Source organism: Hippocampus guttulatus, chromosome 7, assembly GCF_054856545.1.
Source record: "Hippocampus guttulatus isolate MCC_2025c chromosome 7, RoL_Hgut_1.0, whole genome shotgun sequence".
In the NCBI taxonomy this organism is placed as follows: Eukaryota; Metazoa; Chordata; class Actinopteri; order Syngnathiformes; family Syngnathidae; genus Hippocampus; species Hippocampus guttulatus.
Window position 1 is genome coordinate 9,247,085 of NC_141267.1, and position 23,647 is coordinate 9,270,731.

At 41.4% G+C, this 23,647-nt stretch overlaps 1 protein-coding gene across 7 annotated transcripts in view; it reads left to right on the forward strand.

The window, feature by feature from the left end:
• ptprsa (protein tyrosine phosphatase receptor type Sa) overlaps window positions 1-23,647 on the forward strand; it is a 212,590-nt gene that overhangs the window by 93,827 nt on the left and 95,116 nt on the right. For all 7 annotated transcript variants that reach the window (XM_086116116.1, XM_086116119.1, XM_086116120.1 and 4 more), the window contains 2 exons: window positions 8,014-8,159; window positions 9,645-9,786. In XM_086116116.1, the coding sequence (XP_085972242.1) occupies window positions 8,014-8,159; window positions 9,645-9,786 (288 nt within the window). The remainder of the gene's footprint in view (window positions 1-8,013; window positions 8,160-9,644; window positions 9,787-23,647) is intronic.

The window sequence follows — 23,647 nt, forward strand, 5'->3', positions numbered from 1 at the left end:
GGTGCTCCATTGACCTGCCACGCCTGTTTTTGGAAATTTTGGGCTCCTGGAGAAAACCCACACAGGCACAGGGAGAACATGCGAACTCCCCACAGGGAAGCCGAAGCCTGGATTCAAACCCACAAACTCTACACTGTGAGGCGGACGTGCTAATCAGTTGGTCACCATGCCGCCGAATGAAAAATGAAACTTGTAGTTTAACATTACGAAAACAATGTCAAATAAATGTAGTGATTTACAAAATAGATCACTTTTACCTTTATTGAAATATTTTGATGATATGAGAAAGACAGCAAGGAGGAGGTTGTTGTCATCAAGGGTGATCTTCCATTTTTCTACTTTGCTGCAAGTTTTTTATTGAATTCTACGGTCTTTCCTTCTTTCTCAAAGGGCTGACACTTGGAGCTTTTTTTTGGCCCCATGGTGGCTTATCGAGCAGTCACACGAAATAAATAAGTACACAAAATGTTTTAAAGCTTCTGACAAATGCGCCGCAGCTTCGCGCTGATGTTCACTCAATACGAAAGCACTCAATAGGTTACGCATGCGCATCAAATGCTTTTTGCGGGTCTCAATTCTGGGAGCAGTCCAGTCACATGGTTTTATACATAAACTGAGTGGATGTACGAAAAGTTTGACAACATTCCCACAAGAACATTTGTCAACCAAAAAGTATGAAAACGAGGGCAGATAAAAAAGCAGTGGCGGTTCTGGCATGAAAATACTGCGCTGAGTGGGCAGCCACACTGACTGATTTTGAAACAAAGCCAAAAAAGCATTGTACGTTTTCTTGTCCCTGTCTTGAAAGCTTTTCTTCTTTATTTCTTGCCTTTGTTCACTGCCAATCATTCATTTTTTTCACACATTATCTTTTCCACTTCATTTATGTGTTAGTGACTGTTAAATTCAATTGAGATGTGCCCAGCTGTTGTGTGATCGGCTCTGAAAATTTGCTACCATCTCCAGTTTTTTTTTCTCCTCTGTAAAATGGGAAGAAAACAGGTTCATCTTTTATTTAGTCCCAGGCAGGAAGCCATTCGCCAAGAAGTCTCTTGGCACTTTTTGCATTCTTGGAAGATGGCAACAGTTTGGAAACCTTTTCTTTGGCCCCAGTTAAATAATTTAGAATGTTCAAAGAATAAACAAGCAATCAGTAGAGAAGCTCAAGACCATAAAACCTAGACAGCACATCAAATAGGCTCACAAAGAGAACGCATTTTGACTGTAATATGGAAAAGAATATCCCGTTTGCATACTTTGGAATTTCTACTTTTGAACACATTCTCTTGAGGGATGCCAGATTTGTAAGCAAATTTACCTATGGGAAATCAGAATACCGGTAATTATAAAAATAATCTGCAATTTTAATTCACATTCTAAAGTCATACAGCATAGCCTGTTGTTTTTTTGTCAGTCCACTTAATTGCTGAAGCTTTCAAGATCTTCTCTAAACTCTCTCTCTCTCTCTCTTTTGTTTTTGTTTTTTGCTGCTATTGTATACCATGTCTCTCTCTCTCTCTCTCTCGCTCTTTCTCTCTCTTTGTTTTTTTTTTTTGCTGCTATTGTATAATTGCCACCGCGACACAGACAATCAACAGCATGATAAAAGGGAGACTTTTAGATTTGATTTTTAAGTTGAGAAATGACCGACAATGTCACAAAATGCTCTTGCAGTCTTGTCTTACATGTTTACCAGTGGAAACAAATGAACAATCTGCCCTTTAAATCAGATAAATGACTCTTTTCCTGGTCCATAATTCATTTTTTCCTGAATTTTTGGGGTGGAAATTGGTCAGTTATATGTATGGTAATTAATTCATACTGATGCAATACTAACATCCGTGGAACTAAAAAAAATAAAATAAAATTCTTCCATCAAAATGCAAATCACTCTTCTCATGCCAACACCTGACAGAGGACTGCCATCTCCTCCCACCACACAAAAGAAGCAACAGTATTCAGATGAGCCAACCCATCATTACAGTGCTCCCACAGCCAAGCAGCCATCACAGGCAAACAAAGACCAAATAGGAAGACTGTGCAATCACAGTGACACATTAAAACCTTACACTATAATCAACATTGTTCAGGCCTTGTCAAGCGATGCAAATATGATTTTTTTTTTTTTTTTAAGATACATGCATTAAACTGGTCCGGTGACCACTCACATGTACAGTAAATAAAGACAGTGGTCCTTTTACCAAGTGACAGATCTAGAAAGAAGAAGAATCCTTGGGTTGGGCATTTGACAAAAGGACATTGGGCATCGATGTGGATGTACCTCAACTTCCAAGTAGTGCACTCCGTTTCGACCCAGTTGTTTCAAGACATAATTATTGAACAATGAACTCCAGAGAGTCAATAGAATTCTTAATAATCAGTCAATCAACTAATTTATTATTTGCACTTATCCCTATCAAATCCCATCACAAATCATCAATGTCGATAGTTTTATTTTGCATGATGCATTTCAATGTTCAAGCTCAAGATTTGTTCAGTGATGTGTTTGTTCATGTCCCACCGCTTCCCCCTCCCCTTTTGAAAATGCATTTTTCTTTTCCACAAATGTTTCTTCCACCTCGAGTGTGTCTTGTAAACAATTTGTGTTGTTTTTGCAGCCCCTCTCTTCTTCCAGCCAAAGCGCAAATTAGAAATGTATGTTTTTCTCTCACTACCAAATTAATGGTATTACCAGTATCCTATAAAATGATTAGGATGGGTTTCACCAACAAGGTTTAATTTAATCTGAGATTCGCTCTCATCAGAGATTAGGAAATCAACGTTTAAAATGACTTCATCCGGTTTTAAAATCAAGCAGGGCTCTGTTGCACCATTTAAAACTAATGTCAGTTTAGTAAACCTCAGTTAAACTGCCTTTAAACCGATCTAAAGGATAATTGTGAAGATTGAAATTAAAATGAATAATTAGTTGTCAAATTAAATGATGCACTGCTACTCCACTGTCAAGACCCCTGTGTCAACGGCTGCTTTTTCGATGAAATGTTACAGCCTGTATCTCACAGAGCGGCAAAGGTTTGGAGAGAGTTCTGGCGGTGGCTGTGGGGAGGAGCGGCTAAGAATAGTAACTGCAGCCAAATTCTCCTGAAGGTTTGCGAGCGTGTGCGCATGTAGTGAATGTCATTTGCCAGACATTCACAAACAGTTGTAATGATCGCTTCACTCACTGTGCACACACTCCCAACCTACGTTACTTCGTCACAAGGCTTACATTGTTGCTAGCTAGCAGAAACGTTAGCCTAACATTATTTGTAAACTTGATTGGCTACATAATGGCTCGACAGAGAAGCTCAAACGTTTGGTCTTTTGTGGTGCAGCTGCATTTCTGTCACTGCCATCATGTTTGACAGGTGTTCCAGTCTTCCTGTTCAGCTCCAAAACTGTTTCCTTGACGTACTGGTATATCACCAAAAATTTCTTTTCGTCATAAAAATGAAGAGGAGTGAGCCAGTTTATCAATTTTCTTTGAGGAACTTCATTATTTTGCTTCATACCTCAAAAACGCAACCATTATGAAAAACGTAACCTTCCCAACTGTCAGTCTAAAATAAATTCTCGATCACAGTTTAAATTGCTAAAGCTCTGGTGCAACAGCATTAAATTTAAAACTGGATTTAATCTAGTTTTCGAGTTTAAATCTCTGTTGGTGCAATCCAGTTTTAGTGCCCCCCCCCCCCCCCCACACACACACACAGGTACATAAACACAGCCACACAGAGGGACTTTTTTACCCACAATAGTTTCAGTGGGACCAATTTATGCACATTACAAGCATGCAGCTCTGTGTAGAAATGCTGCCTCCTACCATAACTCTTCACATTTTGGTACCAATACTTCAGACAAGATTTCTACATCCTGTCATATGTCCTTCGTGGTTTGAATATTCCCACAAGTTTGTTTGCAGTGCAGTTGACATTTATGAGACAATGCATGATGCAATGGCCAAAGGATTTGTACAAGCCCATATGGTACTTCTTTTATACGACAAGCCATGATATATGTGTGACTCTTTTTGGTTATGTTAGTCAATTTCCTGGGACTATTCACACTCATAGCTTGAAAACTTTATGGCGAATAAATTATTGGATAAAGTTGAGACCTAATTTCCATCCAGCCTTTTTTTTAAATTATAATATACTTAATTTAATGTTCTGAAATGTAATGATGTAATAATTGTTCTGATTTGCGTCAGTGACACTAGAAGTGATTTGTGCAAAATAGTCCAAAACATTTTTTGTCAACACACCACACCAATGTACAGTATAATATACAGTGTCTATGCCTCCTTTAGCATAATCTAGCATCATCTAGCATCCATTATTGGATTGGATTGGATAAACCTTATTGTCAAATGTACTGTATGTGTAACATACAGCACAGATGAAATTTCTTCCCTCTCAACATAAAGTTTTCAAGCTATGAGTGTGAATAGTCCCAGGAAATTGACTGACATAACCAAAAAGAGTCACACATATTTCATGGCTTGTCGTATAAGTGTAGAAAAGGTTGACCTTCCAATTTTACATTGGTATATATTTTTTTTAAATAACGTAATATCTGATCTAATTTCTGTTCTAAACCATGTTAAAGCCACAGGTATGCTCTGTTTTCTTGATTAACATCCATGTTCGTCTTTCTCTCAAATCTAGAAACGATCTAAAACAAGCTGCAAACTTTGTACCAAGATTTCTATACTTAAAAAAAAAATCCAGATAGTTCAAGTTGTTTGGCCTTTGTTGGGTGAATGTGAGTGATGGTGTGTGAAAACCTACTGACAAGACAAGCAGTGGTTTAAAGTAAAAGCCTGGTTGCTATAGTGATGGTGCTTACCCGGGCAGCCTTTGTGAATTGGCTTTGATTGATGGTTTTTGTGTGTGTGTGTGTGTGTGTGTGTGTGTGTGTCTTTATGTGGAACAATTTGTAGTGGCGGGGGGCTGCAATTCAGACCTGGGCCTTCACTGGGGACTTAACACAGTATACAGTAACTATACGTAGTTAGACGTAGTTATTGAATAGTCTGAAATGTGTGTCGATAAGTCAAATGAATGCATACAGATGTACAAGTTGAGCTCATATGTTGTAAATGCCCAAAGGCCTCGTCGCAACAAAATGTCGTTCCCATCATTTTTGCCCAAACTACCACCCAAAGGATAAAGTGCTTGAAATGTTGCATCTAATAGGCTCCTGTTCTTTTCAAACACTGAGTGTTAGAAAAAAAAGATATTTTTGCACCGTGAAAGATGCCAATTTTCCAGCCTCTTTCTGCAAATCACAGAAGGTCTTTGTGTCATTTTGCCATCCATTTTGCTAATTCAGTGGCTAATGGCGACCATTTATGACCAAAGAAGGTTTTCTCCATCTATTACTGCATTAGTCAATAAAGACACCCTTGGTTCTCTCACCACACCGTCCGATCAAATAACAGTAAAGTAGTGGAAAATTGAGCTTTCTCATATTTATCTGTGGGCCTTCGCTCTCCACTATTTTACAATCACATCGCGAGTCTATTTTGTCTTATCGGGTCCAACAGAGGTAGCGGCCAGTAGCAGGTGGTAGCTGCATTAGTGAAGCGAGCGTCTGTGCGCTCAGTGTGAGTTTTGCTTCTCCTGCTAGCCAGCAGCGTTTGCGTTGATGTCTTCTATTATTGGAGACTTGAAAGGGTATAGGAGCCCCCGTGACTGGCTATTTTGGCTCAGGCTGTCTCCCCCTGCCTAACAGATAAAGCCAAGTTGTGTACTTATCGAAGCAGTTTTGTAGAGGAAGACTTTGGTCAGGACAACGATACAACTTGTCATATTCTCCTTTGAATGTCATCCGTTCGGTATTATAGTGGAAGGAGACCTTTACTTAAGATACTCCAAGCAAACAATATTGCATTCGAAGTTGAGTCTGGTGGAGATTTTGTTCAGGGATTTTCTAGGATATGAAATTGACAAAAGGAAAGGATCCTGGGAGAGCTCAATAATGCATAAATGAATTTGATAATTATATCCAGCTGTAATTATAATTAGCAAATAGAGCGTATCACATTTTACTGGCTGACAACCTACTACTTCAATGAAAAAAGTTGAAAAAAAAAATGAATAGACAAATATGGAAACAAAAGGCCACTGCATTAAAACTATTTTAACTGTGGAAACGCCCCGTTGTCACAATCCAACCTCTTTCACCTTTCAACTGCAAAGAATGCGGCAACGTTCTAATTTGAGGGGATGCGAAAATGGTCATTGTTGGCAGCAAAAGCTCGAAGAGACAAACTGTTGAGGAAAAACTGTGGGAGGAGAAAAGCGCAATGTACTGAAGCGCATCTGTAATAACAGGACACACCCATTCTCAGGCTGCCAACTGTTGCATGGGGAAAAGGAAAACATTGGTTGGGAGCAATTTAATGTAATAAGATCATGGAATTAGAGAAGTGACTAATGAGAAGAAGACAAGTCCAGATGAAGTCTTTGTTAAGAAATCAAAATAAGAAAGAAGGTTCGACCTGCCCGGAATACATCAGCAGTTAAACTCAGAGCGGCATGCATGTGCTGTCGGTGTATTTATTGGTCTTGCCTCCCATCCTATGTGCAGGGGAAATAGTCAAGTCAGAAATGTCAAACGGACCCGGCAAAATGAATCAAAGAGCGTTTGCCTTCACAGTCACAGGTCACTTGTGTTGTTTTGCCTTTCTTTTTCTCAAGAGAGGGCACAGTGCAGTGGAATTTCAAATGCAGTGGTAAAAAAAAAAAGACTTTCTCCTTGTGAATGAATAGTTTGAAATTGTTTTTTTTGTCATAGGTCATCGATTTAGTTTTTTTTAATATCCCCACTTTTAACTTAAATAAATGGAAAAAAAACATTATAGTTTCATAATAGCATTTCCTATCTGAAGAGATCCTTCATAAAGTTCAATGATACTTTGATAATGAAGGTAGATGAATCATGGAATTGCGATAGCTCAAATAATTTTCATCATTGTTGAATGGTTTTGTACTTTTTTCCCCATTTATTGTCATGTCTAAAATTATTTTCCGAAATAAAGAAAGTACACAAAGCGATCAGTGGGACACAGTTTTTTACTAGGCACTGAAGAAACTATTATACAAAAATGGATTTAAAATTCTGTCGTTGCGCTTCCCTTGATTTTTTTAAACTAAAATATAGACATTGTTCAAGATTATATATAATTCTAACTCATTTAAAGTATATTTCAAATACAATGTGTGTTCCGGGAATGCAATACAAAAAAGTGCAGTTCTTTTTTCTTTCTGAAAAAAAAAATACAAACATTAAAAATACCAGTAGTTACAGCTTCATAGTCTTCTTCCTCCTTCATCCCCGTGTTTGGATACCAAACTGCAAAAAAGTGGGGGGTTAGAGATATGTCAGCCAGTTGATTGTGTGGTTAGAGAATCAAGGGGGAAAAAAACCCAATCGGGGAGCTCACACTCTATAGCTTTTGCCATTAAAACAACATCAAAAACCCTTGCCTTCTATAGAACAGTTGTGTGCTAAAATGTCAGAATGAGATCTGTTTTCCATTCTTACCTCTTAAGCCTCTTTTTCCTATGTCAGAGTAACGATCACTCCATATGGGAGTTTCATATAACTGCAGCCTACTCAAAAGTACATGTTGAACAACTTCAAGTTACAGCGTGACTCATGTTAGGTTTACTTCTTCATCTATGGGGATTGTTTTTTTTCCCCCCCGACACATTTTTTTCAGCTCAAATAAGATGGGCGTGCGATACAGAACAAGCAACTGTGGATCTGCCACAAGAGGAGAGATGCTAGTGTGGGTTTTGTTCACATAAAAGTGTAACAACCATCACTGGCATTATGTCTTTTAGTCGCTGTGTGGCCACAGATGCTTTGCGATTTCTTTGAAATGTAAAGTTCATTATAAATGAATTCTTATTTCTCTTATTAGATGGATTAATTTGCCTCATTGCGTTGACACATTTGTTGCCATCAATTGCTCATATTTCTTCTTCCTTTCCTTCTTTACAGCACCACCACGGTTCACAAAAGTCCCTGTTGACCAGATAGGCGTCTCCGGGGGTGTCGTGTCCTTTGTCTGCCAGGCGACAGGTGACCCCAAGCCAAGGGTTAGCTGGAATAAGAAAGGCAAAAAGGTCAACTCCCAGCGTATAGAGGTGAGTCAATTGGCAGAGACTTTTTTTTGCTTAGGGACTGCCTCTGATACCTCACAACACTACACCATCGACTTCTAAAAGGCAGTATCAATATTTCACATTCCTTCTGACCACTTGTTCAAGGCTCAATCCATATCAGCGTTAGGTGAGGACAGCAATTCCAAACAAGACATGGACTGCCTGCAAATACTGTATTCTTTTTCCACACCTCGGACAGAACCGTTTTGATCTCTTTGCGCCGCTTAAAAAGGCAATTTCGTGTTCATTTCTTTCCGCACAGTTTTCAGAAATACAAAAGGTGTTCAGTTTGTAAGGGACAGGTTGTTCTTTTACCTTCGAAGAATTTTGCACGTTCACCACAAGATTATCGGGCAGTAATTCCATGCAAGGCCTGGCCTGTCACTCTTTTAACTCTGTCCACTCTACACTTGAAGGACTGATGTCATACTCCCTAAAAGTCGTGCTGCGCAACGTAATTCAGCCGTGTCTTTGCCTGCGTACTTTCGGCACATTTTTTCCCATGTCTGTTGTTTAGATTTTAGGAGGCCTCCCGGGCGGAAACACAAAAACTCCTGACTGATGCTCAGTGGTGTCGTTAACATCTGCATTGCGAAGAGATCGGTGTACAGTACATATGCTGCAGTGTCCTGGGAACTGCATGGGGGGTGGGGCTAAAAATGCAATAAATGCCAACATCATCAGGGGAGACAAAAAGTTGTGCTCTCCTCCTTTGTCGCCTGTTAAGCGCAAAACAAAGCCAAGAGCGTGATGGAACTTGCACAGATGCACATTTCTCTTGCCGCTTTTATCATGCAATAAAAAAAATATTGGAAGGGTTTTTGAAGTATTATTATTTTTTTCCCCGACTTTTTCCAGCCTCAAGACAGATGCTTTGATATCGACCGTAATGCTCTGCTCTGCAGTGTTTTTGCCTAATTAGCTGCTCAGCCCTGAGACACGCAGCAATGGAGCAGCAGGCTGGTCAAAACACATATTTAAATCTTCAAGTTTAGCTTCAACCCTAAGATCCCTGCAGGAAGGCCCTCTTTGCTTCAATGATAACCTGTCTTTGGAAAAAAAAAAAGCTGGACTTTCTTCTGACTGGCCAACTCATGCTGTCAGCTTTTACAGCTTGAGAAAAAGATATGTTTGAAAACGAGCTGCTTGCATAGGGATTCCGTGCACTAGTGTAATACCTCTCGCATTGTGTTGTGTCATGTATGTTGTGTCAACTAGAGGTGTCAAAATGAAAAAAATTAAACAACAACTAGTCAATTATCAAATGGATCTATAAGTATTGGCATAATTCTGCTAACTGATTGATGATGGATGGTCACAGATGTCACACAAAGGTATGACGTCGTTGGTTACTGTTAAGTAATACAGAACTGCCCTAACACTTCCAGACTTTCAGATTCAACCTTTTTTTTGTTTGTTTTAATTTAAATTCCACGTGTTGAACAATGATTACATTTCAACCAACAGAACATTGAATTCGACGAGGGCGCCGGCGCCGTGCTCCGAATTCAGCCTCTCCGCGCACCGCGTGACGAGAACACCTACGAATGTGTGGCTGAGAACAGCGAGGGCGAGATCACAGTCAATGCCAAGCTGTCGATCATCCGAGGTGAGTCCTGCAGTATGAAAGAGTGTACAGAGGGGAAACTACATAATAAATCACAAAGTGGACATCAGTGAGCTCTCACTGTGTTTTTATGATCATATCTTACCTTGACAGGAAGTTATTGTCGTGCATTTGTCCGGGATGGCGGCGATCTTTTGCTGATCACATGTTGAACAAAATTCCAGTCGTGACCATGCAGACTTCAAATGGGTTGCACATGATGACGGTGTTTGAGAAGATTGTTTCTTGTCGTCCAAATGTTTTACGGGTTGTTTAGGTATTTAGGTGTTTATCAAACAGCATACAGTACATTAAAGTTGCTCACATAACACTTTTGTCAGTGTTAACAGAAGAATAGCAAAATTCACTTCATTCTGAAAGGTCAAGATTTTTATACATTAATTTGCAATAATATCGTGATTGCAAGCTACTGGGTACTGTGAGAAAACAAAAACAATATTTCTACTGTGTAGCCTACATTAAGGCATTATAACAAACAGATTGGTTGAAAGAAGGCTGTTTGTTTTTATTATCAATTCTGAGGTAATAATCCACCATCCATTCATGGAAGACCTTCTGTTTGACTATAAATGCAAGTGTCTGTGAGCAGAAAGATGTTGATAGACACAAAAATTTGATTATCAGGTAACGGACATCTCAGGTTTGCGTTAGCCTCCTATAGGTGTTAGTTTCTTTTTACGTTCTACCATATGTTCTGAGAGGAAAATAACGCACGTTCACGCAGATTTTTTTATTCACATGCACACACACACACACACACACACGCACGCACACACACACACACACACACATCCCACGTCCTATCTGTTCTCTCCCGCTGCCATCTGCCATGGACTGGATGAAGCAGAGCTATAGTTGGCTGACAATGCACATGGTAGGCCCTGCTGGCTGTCAGAGGGATGAGGTGGGATGTGTGTTGGGGGTTAGGCCAGGCTTGCCCAGCATGCTAAAAAAACACAAAAACCCCCCCACAAACATATTTTTAAAATTGAATACTGTTCTCAGTATAGTGCTGCAAATGCTTCAGCCTTGAAAATGGCATGGATCCTCACTTGTTTTTTTTTGTTGTTTTTTCTTTTGACAGTTTGTGTAATTTTATGTCATATAATGCTAGATTAAGTCATGTAACGGTCCCACTCAGGGATAGGATTTTATTTGCCGGACAACTATTACAATATGTTGCTTTATTATTCAAAGCCCGTTCAGCAAAATACCGGACACGGATGGACTGATAACAGAAAAACCGAAACACATCTCTGTGTAAGTTTGAGTCTGCGCTGTGTCTGTGGGAGTAAGCATGGGGCAAATGTTGGGCGATCTACAGGAACATAAGACAAATGTGGAGTGAGTCAAATGAATTTGACAGTGTCTTCCAGATTTCAGAAGACAGCATCTTTCCTGCAAAAACAAAAAAGGAAAGAAACTTACTGGGGGTGTGGTAGTTGCCTTTATTTTCCAACTGAAAAGGCATCTCTTGTCCGCATCTCAGTGCAGGACATGGAAACAGCCCATTTTACTGCCTGTTGTTTTAAGTTCACTCAGTCTCAGGGGTCTCTTTCTCCTTTTGGTTTTGTCTTAGCAAAAAACAAAACTGTATTCTGAATAAGTATCATATTTTTGGTGCTACTTTTAAGAGCGGATTGAATAATAAAAAGACAAAGCACAATGTTAAGAAAGAGGATGAAATGAGGCATCTTAGGAGGTGAGGAAGGAAGTAAAGATCAAGTTTTGCTGCAGTGAAACAAAGGCGAGGAGAGATGGAAGTGGCGCAAACCAGATGAGCAACAGACAGGAAAATAAAATGAGGACTTGGATGGAGATGAAGGGGGACGAAAGGGGCAATGTGGAATAGGTGAGGTGGGGAAAAAAATCATATTGGCTCTTGGAACAGGGGCAAAGCTGATTATGGGACATAGGACAAGCTGCATGGGACACATCGACATTAAAGAGAGCGGCCGTGTTCTGGGCTGTCAAGATGGCTGGTTTGGCCGGGTATTTGTCGGCAGTGGACTGTGGGCATAAATATAACGTTTGTATGGTCATCACAGAGTAAAAGCATGGTACACAGCCCTGCTGGGCTCCCTCAGTTGGTATAGTATGAGACACTGAGTGAGTGCAAAATCTGAGTGCAACATTTTGTGTATCAGACACTTCAGTGCCAATTATCATAAACAAATAAATAAATGAATAAAATAATTTTGTGCAAAGGTACCATAATTTCGAGACTAAAAAGCGCACCCGATTATAACATTAAAATCATACAAGGGACGCTTAGTATTATTAGCCGAAGGTCTTCATGTAATAACATGGGGTATATACAAACATAAGTTACACAGATGATTATAAAAAAAAAACTTTTCATGATCTTACACATGGTAAAGGTTTTTTTTCTTCCCCCAAACCCAGCTCGTTACTTAGTAGCCTCCCAGAAACACCCCAGATCGCTATCATTATCTTCCTCTTCCTGCACACTTAACCCCCCAAAGCCCTCTTCACCAGCCCCAAAACTCCTCCGACACACTTTCTCACTCAGCCTCGCTTTCATTGTCGCTGATGTCAGTCAACAAAACCGACAAATTCAGCCTTTCGAAACCCATTGCTGATAGAGGCTTTAGTGACACTGCTCTACGCTATCAAGATCCACCGGCAAACCTCAGCAATAGTTGCACTTGTAAGCATTACTCGTTACGCTTCACTCACGCTTCGCATGTCGGCAGTTTCAGTTCAGGATTACGTCACGAAAGGCTCCCACTGAACTACACAAATTAATTGCTTACCAGGACGGGCTTGGGCAGTTTCATTGTTCCTCCGTGGGGTGTTCGGTAAAATTCATTGGTCAGATGTGAGGAGACTATCTGTACATATATTGGCTGCGTGAAGCCTCATCAGTACAATTCCATAGATAAACCGGGACACATTAAAAGCCACAGAGTTGGAAGCATGGGAAAAAAGTAGAGCCTTATATATGTATGTATATATCTATCCATCGATGCATCGATGGATAGATAGTGTATACGCACAGATATGACAGTTTAGTTTCAGTGCCTCTTTTGTATTTGTCTGTGTGTGGCAAGGGCGAGTTTAATTCTCTTTCACAGCGATGCTGTCTTGGCTTCTCCCAAACCTGAGCTGAATAGCCAAGATACTGGCCATCTGGCTGCACATAGTCCTCTGGGAGTTATTGGAAGGAGGGCCGACAAGCGAACAAGGCGTACTCTTGAGAGCCGACCGAGCATGATGGTTGAGCTGTGTTTTCTTTATTGGTTTTTGCTGAGATTTGTTGCTTTTTTTTCACGTAAGACTGTCAGGGGTATGATAACTTTTCCACTTAACCATCCTGTCATTTCCTGCTGTTTAGACAAATCGAAGTTTTCTGTTTTGTAGACTTGACTTCGACTGTGCTGGAGCCTGTGCCCTTGTGATTATTACTGTATGAATGGATTTTGCATCGACAATTTTCTCAAGGAGCGAAAGCTGTGATTGAGAGACGCTTTAGTTGTATTCATTTTGTCAGTATTGCAAAAGTAGTGCAGTATAGCATGCAGGCACTCCAGTGAGGGGTACTTCGGTTTACCACTCCCAAGCAGGTGGAACCAATCAAACCCTCTCGGTCTCTCATCACAATCTCTCTTAAGTCTTTCCAAAGCTGTTCCACTCTCCATGCCAAGTTCTAAGCCGAGTTTTTATCTACCGCACTGATTCCTTAAATATATTTTTAGCCTCCCTCCTCCTCATGCGTGGGGTAATTTCCCATTGGGTGGAGAGGGAACAGGTAAATATATTTTTGTCAGCATAGTGTATACTCATGTTTTGTGTTGTTAGGGTGGTGTTTTTCAGGCTGCCAATTTGGCAAGTGGATTTTGGTATTGTGCTAGTAAATAAACTTCTGTTTTGTTAAAACAATAATCCATCATGTAAAGGTGTCCATTTTGCAATTGTTTGCGTCATGTTGTGTTCATTTTTTTGTAGTATGTTTTAACACTATATTTATTTTGTATTTTAACATTTATTGTTTCACACCCTTATTAGTTTGTGTGAACTCGTTAGAACTTAATGATTTGCACAAACAAGTTGCAAAGATGCTCAGCAAATTTGTAATTAGGTTTGCTAAAACTGTAATAAATGAAGTATGATGAAAAAAATAAAAGACACATTTATCAAGAATTATATCATTATACTTGGTGTAATTCCCGATACACAGTATCTTAATCAGCACTTTACTACAAACCTTCTGATGAGCAGAAAAATATTTTGTCTAATGTTTTAATACATATTTTCAATGAGGCACTTTTTTTATTTTTACAGCCATCATGTTTTTTTTTTGCAGGAATGCACATGTGCTTTGTAAAATATGTTGATGTCTGAAATATATTTCCAGTATGACACAAAGGCTGACGAAATGATGTTTTACTGAACTGGACTCTCTCTCCACTTACATCGGATCAGTGTGAAACAGACTCCCTTATTGCAGCTATTCCCTGCCATTGGCTTATTGTATAAATTCTTTGTTTATTTTCCATTGCAACATTGAACATTCACAACTTGTTAAGCAAGTTTTCTTTTTGTTTGTTTTTTTCTTGTGGTGATTTTTATTTCTAAATGAGAGTTGTCGGTATTTGTGAATAAGCAAGTGAGGATGTGCATGTGATGCAAAGATTCGTGTGATTGGTTTGCCATTTGCCATTTTAAGCACTACTCGGATTGATTGGCAAAATTCCCGAGAAATTACGATACTCAGTCATAATTGCGAGAAAGCTGCGACAATATTATTCTTTCGCAGAATTCATAGAGACTCTTCATGTTAATTAATTTTTTTTTAGGTTACTATTTCAATATTCCAGAATGAAAAACATTACTACAGTTTACTAAATGTACAACATAGTTCATTTTTGGGGGGAATGCTTGTTGAGTGTGGTCCTCTCTTTCCTCTTCTACGGTTACAACGTTATCCAAAGGAGCTGCCTCTGGAACACCGTCGGCATGCGCTGGTTGAACCTCACCACCAACAAAGCAGTGCACCCTTGGGCCGGCAGTCCAGTTTCAGTCACTTAACAGACAGGCGCCGTGCATTCCAACTTGTCGGACATATTGTGTGTCTTGGGAACAATTTTCTAGCCATGCAAGTGATACAATGGAGAAAGATGGTATAAACGTTTGGCTTGTAATCTTGCAAGCGATTCTCCGGTACTCTATTTTTCTTCGATAGGTGACCATATTGTTCTTGTTTTATTTGCATTGTTTTGGTCTGTATAGTGACATGTTCCAGTGTTGACCTTTTTCATGTTTCTTTTAGAGAACAATGTGTTTGCACGGTATTGGGCTGGAGTGCTGAAAAAATTAATTAGGCACATCCTGAAAGGTGTGGATGGGTGGGTGTGTGTCCACGTTTATATTCACGAACGAGAGAGACCTGGTTTATTATTTGTAGATTGTGTGCAAATAAGCATGCCAACAGCGCTGTAAATAGATGTTTACTTCTGCAGACTTGCATATGGTTTTTCGGAGACAGTGAAAAATGAGATTGCCTATATCGGCAAAACATTGAAGCCCGTCCTGTCCTGCTCCATATGTGGTGACCTTTTTCTGCTTATATTCAAAAACTATAGAGAGAGAAGAAGCTGATAATATTTTATACGTGCACATACAGACTATGCCCTGTAATAGTTCTGATAAATCCCCCCTTTGATTGGAAAGCAAAGTACCAGCCTTCCTTGTAACTGTTATGTTACTATATCATGATAGAATTACATTCTAAGTGATATTTGCTTAATAAAAAGTAACTTTTTTTCACTCAGAAATGGTAAGAAATATCAATATCAAGAAATATCCTTGTACAAACATAGAATCCCATCCAGACAAAAGACAAAATGGGCAAGGAGATAAGACATCAGTTGAGGTGGGCATTTGACAACATTTTTCCGGTCCGTCATTCGTCATCCGTCACTGGCCTGGGCAACCGTCCGTCATCGTCAGTTTGTCATTTTTTCAAGTTGAATTAAACCAGAATCCAGCACACCTGCGATTCTCGTGAGGATAAGCGGATAAGAAAATTGATGGATGGATGGATGGATTTTCCGTAGCTGCGCTTTAGCAATGGTATTGCAGCGAAACATGGTCATCGAGATATGGAACTCAAACTTTTCAGACATCACAAAAATCAAGTTCTCTTTAGTCTAGAGTTTTTGGTTTCTATTGCCTATTCTGTTCAGTTGTTGAAAAAAAAAATCTGACTGCCATCCAGCTCGACAAAAACGTGTTTATAAAATTTCAGGCGACATCATTTACCAGGGCCAGGAATGACGTGTAGGCGTTCTTTCAACCAAAAGTCATGACAAGACATTTGTTATGGCCTGATAGTGTATTGAAAGCTCTCTTCCACTCATCTGCCTTCCCAATTCAGACATGGTGGTTAATAGATGAAGTTTGGAACAAATACAAGCTCCATGGCTGGATCGAACAAAGAAAGGGTTATGTGTTCTCTACGCTGATGTTACTAAGCCCCCCTTTAGTCAGTGCAGGCTCTTATTGTTTCATCTTCCTTTACAAAAAAAACTACACCCACTGGGGCGGACGAGGGTCAGATAATGCCTGCACCGAAAGACTGTTCTAGTTCTCCACAGCTTCTCATTTGTGAGATGTTTTAGTTGTTCCCTTGAAAGGGTGAACACTCCATTCATTAAATAAGCATAGGGTGGGTCCAGTCAATAGCTGGTTTGTGTATTTTAAGACAGGATCAGTGTTATGGGAGTTTGAGGGCAGTCAAAAATTGAAAAAAATTTGATTACCTGACATGATGGCCAGCAGAGGTTGAGGAGGGAGATGGGCACCGTCTACTAGTCTACACGAGACAATGAGTGTTACATCAAGATATCTCCTCTGAAGACAGCTTTGCATGATCCGGCTGCATGGGCATGACGATTTCAGATAAGGACAGGTCGTGAAACGGTTGCTTTGACTGATGATTGGATTTATGGCTGGCCATTGATGAAAAGTTACCATATTGTTCTGGACTATAAGTCGCTACTGAGTATAAGTCGCACCAGCCATAAAATGCATATTTCCATGTTTCCATTTTCCGATGCGCTTTATTCTCAAAGGGGTGCTGGAGCCTATCATAGCTGTCTTCGGGCAGTAGGTGGGAGGACACCCTGAACCGGTTGTCAGTCTTAAAACAGACGGATGATGGTTGGTTTAGGATAAAATCAATTAGGAGTAATGTTAAATATAAGTAAATGTTGTACCTTTTTCATTGTCTCCTCTTTTTTATTATTATGTCGTTTAATGACAGAGATACTCCGTTTTTATTCAAGTCAATTTCAACAATTTAATATGGAATATTTCAGAAGAGCAATGTGCAGTTTGGAATAATGTGTGCACAATATAAATGGAAATGATTAACTTTCCCCCAAATATAATTAAAATTAAAAATGGGCTAACTGATTTCAGTCCTCTTATCTGCAGTAATTTCACTCACTGTATATAACATGATGTGGTTTGCAGTCACAAGTCTGTGGGAATAGTTCATCTCTAAAATGTATTCTCTCAAAATATCAATGCTATCCATGTATTTGACTTCCTGACTCTGGATGTGCTCTGTGCAGATTGATGCTGCGTTGGTCACAGGGATCAGCAGCTCAGTCAAAGCCCAGTGGGATTGAAATTTAACAACAGGGATTTGAGCCAAGCAGAGTGTGGGGCGAGGACCTCCAGAGGGTGGACGAGTGGGACTATCTGGGAGCTCTTTTGAGTATCATTGGAAGAAGATAAGCTAGCCCTTATTGGTGTCCAGAATGGGAATTCAGGTGTTAATGTAGTTTAAAAAATAATGCCGGCGATAAAGCAGTTAAACAAATAACACAAATGAAATATTTCTTGTTAATAAGAATACCATCTGTAAAAACATAAAACCAGTCAGTAAAATTATGGCATTCCTGCAGTGCCTCCTCTGCGTATTTTAACCAATCAGTCACTGTCGTGCGGCCCTATTTTCATGCCCAGCGCAAGTCTAGCACAAAATGCTGTCTAACTGTGCACATGGGTGAAGTTTTCTGTTGGCCACAGTTAGAAATGGGTGTTTGCGCTGTTGTGGGAGTGAACACGGGCAACTTGATTACCGGCCAATTTAAGCATTTCCCCTCATTTCCTTTAAATTCAATGCAAGAGAGGCACACGATCTACACGGCGGAAGTATAAGGAACTCGCTGAGGTCCGTGCAGAAGATCAGCGCGCTCAATGTACGTTTCTCAAGAAATGCTGGAAGATCTATACACATATGCTAAAAGGTTGTAGTCATGCTAATTGGATCTGGTCACCAATCAGTGCAGGTCTGTTCAGGTGGATATAGTGTGCATATTTGTGAGTTTGTGTTCATTATTTATATTAAGTACAAGACATAATATTACACTGCAAAGTGTATGTGCTTACTGTCATCATGGTAATGGAATGGTGAAAACATAAGTGTATCTTCCACAGGCCTATCACGAAAATATACAGTCAAATAAAGAGATACGGTCTGCCTTCCCTATACTTTGTTCCTCATAAACTAAGCCAGAATAACATCATCTCATGTATTTCTTGTCTTTGACTGAAAGCTTAGAAAAAGCTACGGCTCCTACTACTGATGTGAGTTTATGGCATTCAAATTCAGTGATCCTTGGACCCTGTAATCTGTCATCATGTGTGACTGGAAGCTAACTTTGGAGGCATAAACCGAGTGGAAGCAAGACAGGCGGTGGATGAAGTAAATGAAAAGGCAGTTCCGATGGAGTAAGATAAGTGAAAGGAGCCTCTAACTCAAGGTGTCGGACGTCTGTGCTTTTGTCATCAATTTTATATAATTCCTGCCCAGGCAAAAGTAACCCCGGTGACCCTGTACATCTAGCCGGAGCCAATATAAGGCCCCTTCTGGAAGGGGGATAAAAGGAGAGGGAGGAAGGGAATTACGAAGAGAAGAGGAAGGAGAGAATGAGTTGTAGAGGAAGTAGTACAGGTTGTCTGTTTGGTTTGTCATTGGCTGGAAAGATACCGTATTTTCACGACTATAAGGCGCCATTAAAAGTCTTAAATTTTCTCCAAAATGGACAGGACGCCTTATGATGCAGAGCGTCTTGTGTATGCGCTGAGTTCCAAAACCTGACTGACAGCCGACACGCTGTTTATATAGAGAAAAGGCGGAAGTGACTGTGGACAGGCATGCGGCAAAGAAGTCGGCCAATCAGTGAAGGGTGGGCGTGTATATATACATATATGGAGAGAGAGAGAGAGAGAGAGAGAGAAAAGGCAGACGTGAGTGACAGGCATGCGGGGAAGAAGTCCGCCAATGAGTGAAGGGTGGGCGTGTAAGTGGACGCTAAAGGGATGCTACAAGCAGGTACCAACACCTGTATAGAGTGTGGCTAAGTGCATTGTTGCAAAACAACTTCAGTTTTGGTTTCTAAGAACCCCCGAAAATAAATTCTACAAAGAGACACGCCTACGAAGCTCAGTTCAAACTTCAAGCCATCGATTATGCTTTTGGCATGCGTGCCCATCTCACAGCAGCGGTGAAAAACCAAGTCAAGCAAATGAACTCTGAGCTTGCCGTTATTCCCGGAGGCTTGACTAAATAACTCCAACCGCTGGACATCGGCATCAACCAGGCGTTCAAAGTAAAGTTGCGAACGGCATGGGAACAATGAATGATTGATGTCAAACACAAGAGTGAGAGGCAGCGCCAGGCGAGTTACGCCACAATTTGCGAATGGATTGTGGCTGCTTGGACGAACGTGTCTGCTTGCACTGTTGTTCGAGTTTTTGGCAAAGCCGGCATCATTTCTGTGGAGCCACATGGTAATGAGAGTGACTGACAACGAGAGGGAACACAGCGTTTTTGATGGATTACCGGTACTTGCACAATTGTTCAATTCTGATACAGAGGATGAGGACTTTGATGGATCTCTGGGTGATGATTGATCGAAAAACGTGAGTACATTGTACAATGGCTAAATAAAATACAACGGAACTCAGTTTTGCTTCCGTTGCCTTTTTAAAAACGTGTTTTTAGCTTGTATCTGTATGTCTTGGCATGCTACCGTATGCTTCAAGCTAACGTGTTTTTAGCGTGCGCGCATGAATGCCGTATGTTTAAGCTGGCGTATGTTTTACCACTTTAAAATTGCGCCCAATAATACAGTGCGTTTTGTCTATGTGTAAAATACAGAAATAGCACCCATTAATGAGACTGCGCCCAACCATACGGTGCGCCGAATGGTCGTGAAAATACGGTACATGGATCATTTGGACTGGACTCATTTAACTGTTGGATTATTCTGGCTACTCACTCATAAAGGGCTATTCTTGTTGTTTCCTCACCGTAGATTACACATGAAAAGCTCTTTTCCCCAAAGTGATAAATGACAAGTTAAATAAAATACTAATAATGGTATTGCCATGCGATTCTATGACTGCCATGTCGATTTGTACAATTGGATATATGTAGTGCTTTTTGAGCTGTGCTTACTGTCTTTAGGATAGTACTGGTTCTGGAGGTATTTCACAATGTAATGAAATGAAAAAAAAAGTACTTTCAGTTTTAGGCCCATTTTCATCATAATATGTTGAAATCTAATCAACATTTTTATCTCACCTGAGTGGAGAGTGGGAGTTAGAAAAGAAAGGTGGTTTCTGATGATTAGAATCTCTGCGAGTGATGACCTTTGAGTCGCCCATCTCATGCATAAAGAAGAGACAGGGTAACTCTCTTCTTTTTCTTCGACATATAAATGATCTAAGAGCCCAGATGACTGAAGTTGTTCTCCACAGAGGTTGTGAAGTCGACCCTCTGGGCACAACTGATTGAACTGAAGACCCGGTGTAATGTCACTGCTAATATTCAGACGGCACATTTTATGAATCCCCTTATACACAAAAATACATTTTATGAACTAATATAGGAAAATTAAAACACTCTATCTATTACAATAGATCATATGAAACTGGACTTAAAAAAATATACACTGTATAATAAAAAAAAATTCCTCGTCTCACCCCCCCTCGGGTGGTGTCCGTCCCTCATTCAGCTCGGGTCCTCTACCAGAGGCCAGGAAGCTTGGGGGTTCTGTGCAGTATCCTTGCTGTTCCCAGCACTGCACATTTCTGGACTGAGATGTCCGATGTTGTTCCCGGGATCTGTTGCAACCACTCATCTAGCTTGGGGGTCACTGCCCCGAGTGCTCCGACCACCACAGGCACGACTGTCACCTTTACCTTCCAGGCTCTCTGCAGCTCCTCTCTGAGCCCTTGGTATTTCTCGAGTTTCTCGTGTTCCTTCTTTCTGATGTTTCCATCACTTGGGACCGCTACATCCACTACAACGGCTTTCCTCTGCCCTTTATCTATGATCATGATATCTGGTTGGTTCGCCATTACCATCTTGTCAGTCTGGATCTGGAAGTCCCACAGGATCTTCCCTCTGTCATTCTCCACCACCTTCGGAGGTGTTTCCCATTTTGACCTTGGGGTTTCCAGTCCATACTCCGCACAGATGTTTCGGTAGACTATGCCAGCCACCTGGTTATGGCGTTCCATGTAGGCTTTCCCTGCCAGCATCTTACACCCTGCAGTTATGTGTTGGATCGTCTCAGGTGCCTCTTTGCACAACCTACACCTTGGGTCTTGTCTGGTGTGGTATATCTAGGCCTCAATGGCTCTGGTGCTCAGGGCCTGCTCCTGAGCAGCCAGGATGAGTGCCTCTGTGCTGTCCTTCAGGCCAGCCCTCTCTAGCCACTGATAGGACTTCTTGAGATCGGCTACTTCAGTTATGGTCCGGTGGTACATCCCGTGTAGAGGCTTGACCTCCCATGATGGTCCCTCTTCCAGCGCCTCATCTTCTGTTCCCCATTGTCTGAGACATTCTCTGAGTACGTCATCCGTTGGAGCCTTCTCCTTGATGTATTCATGGAGCTTGGATGTTTCATCCTGGACATCCTGGACAGTGGCTCTCATTACACCGGGTCTTCAGTTCAACCAGTTGTGCCCAGAGGGTCGACTTCACAACCTCTGTGGAGAACAACTTCAGTGCTCTCACACTCACTAGTCCCCGGCCTCCTTCCTTTCGGCTTGCGTACAGTCTCAGGGTGCTGGATTTGGGATAGAACCCTCCATGCATGGTTAGGAGCTTTCGGGTCTTAACGTCCGTGGTCTGAATCTCTTCCTTTGGCCACCTTATTACTCCTGCAGGGTATCTGATCACTGGCAGGGCATAGCTGTTTATTGCCCGGGTCTTATTCTTGTCATTGAGCTGGCTTCTTAGGACTTGCCTCACTCGCTGGAGGTATTTGGCCGTAGCCGCTTTCCTTGTTGCCAGTTCGAGGTTGCCATTGGCTTGTGGTATACCGAGGTACTTGTAGCTGTCCTCAATGTCTGCTATTGTTCCTTCAGGGAGTGAGACCCCTTCAGTGCGGACTACCTTTCCTTTCTTAGTCACCATCCGACTACATTTCTCAAGCCCGAATGACATCCCGATGTCGCTGCTGTAGATCCTGGTTGTGTGGATCAGGGAGTCTATGTCCCTTTCGCTCTTAGCATACAGCTAATGTAGAGGAGGTGACTGATCGTGGCTCCATTTCTGAGGCGGTATCCATAGCCTGTCTTGGTGATTACTTGGCTTAGGGGGTTCAGTCCTATGCAGAACAGCAGAGGGGAAAGTGCATCACCTTGGTATATGCCACATTTGATGGACACTTGGGTAAGTGGCTTTAAGTGTGGTTTTCCACATCCTCATCGAGTTCGCAACGAAGTGTCCACTTATCTTAGCCGCAATGATGCCTGACATGAGCTTCCATGTTGTGGAGAGACAGGTTATTGGCCGATAGTTGGATGGGACTGCACCCTTTGAGGGATCCTTCATGATCAGGGTCCTTCACCCTTCGGTTAGCCATCCTGGGTGAGTCCCATCCCTCAGCAGCTGGTTCATTTGTGCTGCTAGGCGCTCATGGAGTGCTGTGAGTTTCTTTAGCCAGTAGGTGTGGACCATGTCCGGGCCTGGTGCTGTCCAGTTTTTCATATCTGAGACTCTTTCCTGTATGTCTGCCACTGTTATGGTAACTGGGTTCTGTTCAGTGAGGTTGCTGTGCTCCTCTCTCAGGGTCACCAGCCATTGTGTACTGCTGTTATGTGCAACCTCCTTCTCCCATATGCCTTTCCAGTACCTTTCAGTTTCCTGTCTTGGTGGGTCAGCTCTGTTGTTAGGACCCTGCCGCTGAGCGTACACTTTCGCAGGTTGTGTTGCGAATAGCCTGTTTATTCGTCTGGCCTCATTCTCTTTCGTGTACCGCTTTAGGCGGCTGGAGAAGGCTTGGAGCCTTTGTTTGGCAGTTTCGAGTGCTTCAGGTATGGTCATCTGCATGTACCTCTCAGGTATCGGCCTTTTCATCACACCTCTCTGGGCCTCAGTCAATTGACTTACATCTTTCCGAGCCGCCTTGATCTTAGCCTCCAACCGTCTTTTCCATGGTGGGTAACGTATCTCATGGCTTCCATGGTTGCTCTTATAGCCAAGCATCTCTAGGATCACTGATGCTGAAGCGTACATCAGCTCATTGGTTTCCGTGATCGTTACAGTCGGGATCGCCCTCAGTGCTGCATTCACACTTTCCATGAAACTTTCAGGTGGTACTTGACATAGACGTTGTAATCGGTTTCTAGGTTGCCCAGCTTTCATTCTCGCCATGATCTTAGCTTTCAGGTCAGTTGCTGCCTCGCTCAGCATTTCATTCATTGGGGCTGGCCTCCCAATCTCATCATCTGCATTCATTGGGGTTTGCCTCCTACTCTGATCTGGCAGCCTGGGGCCCTTCACCATGGA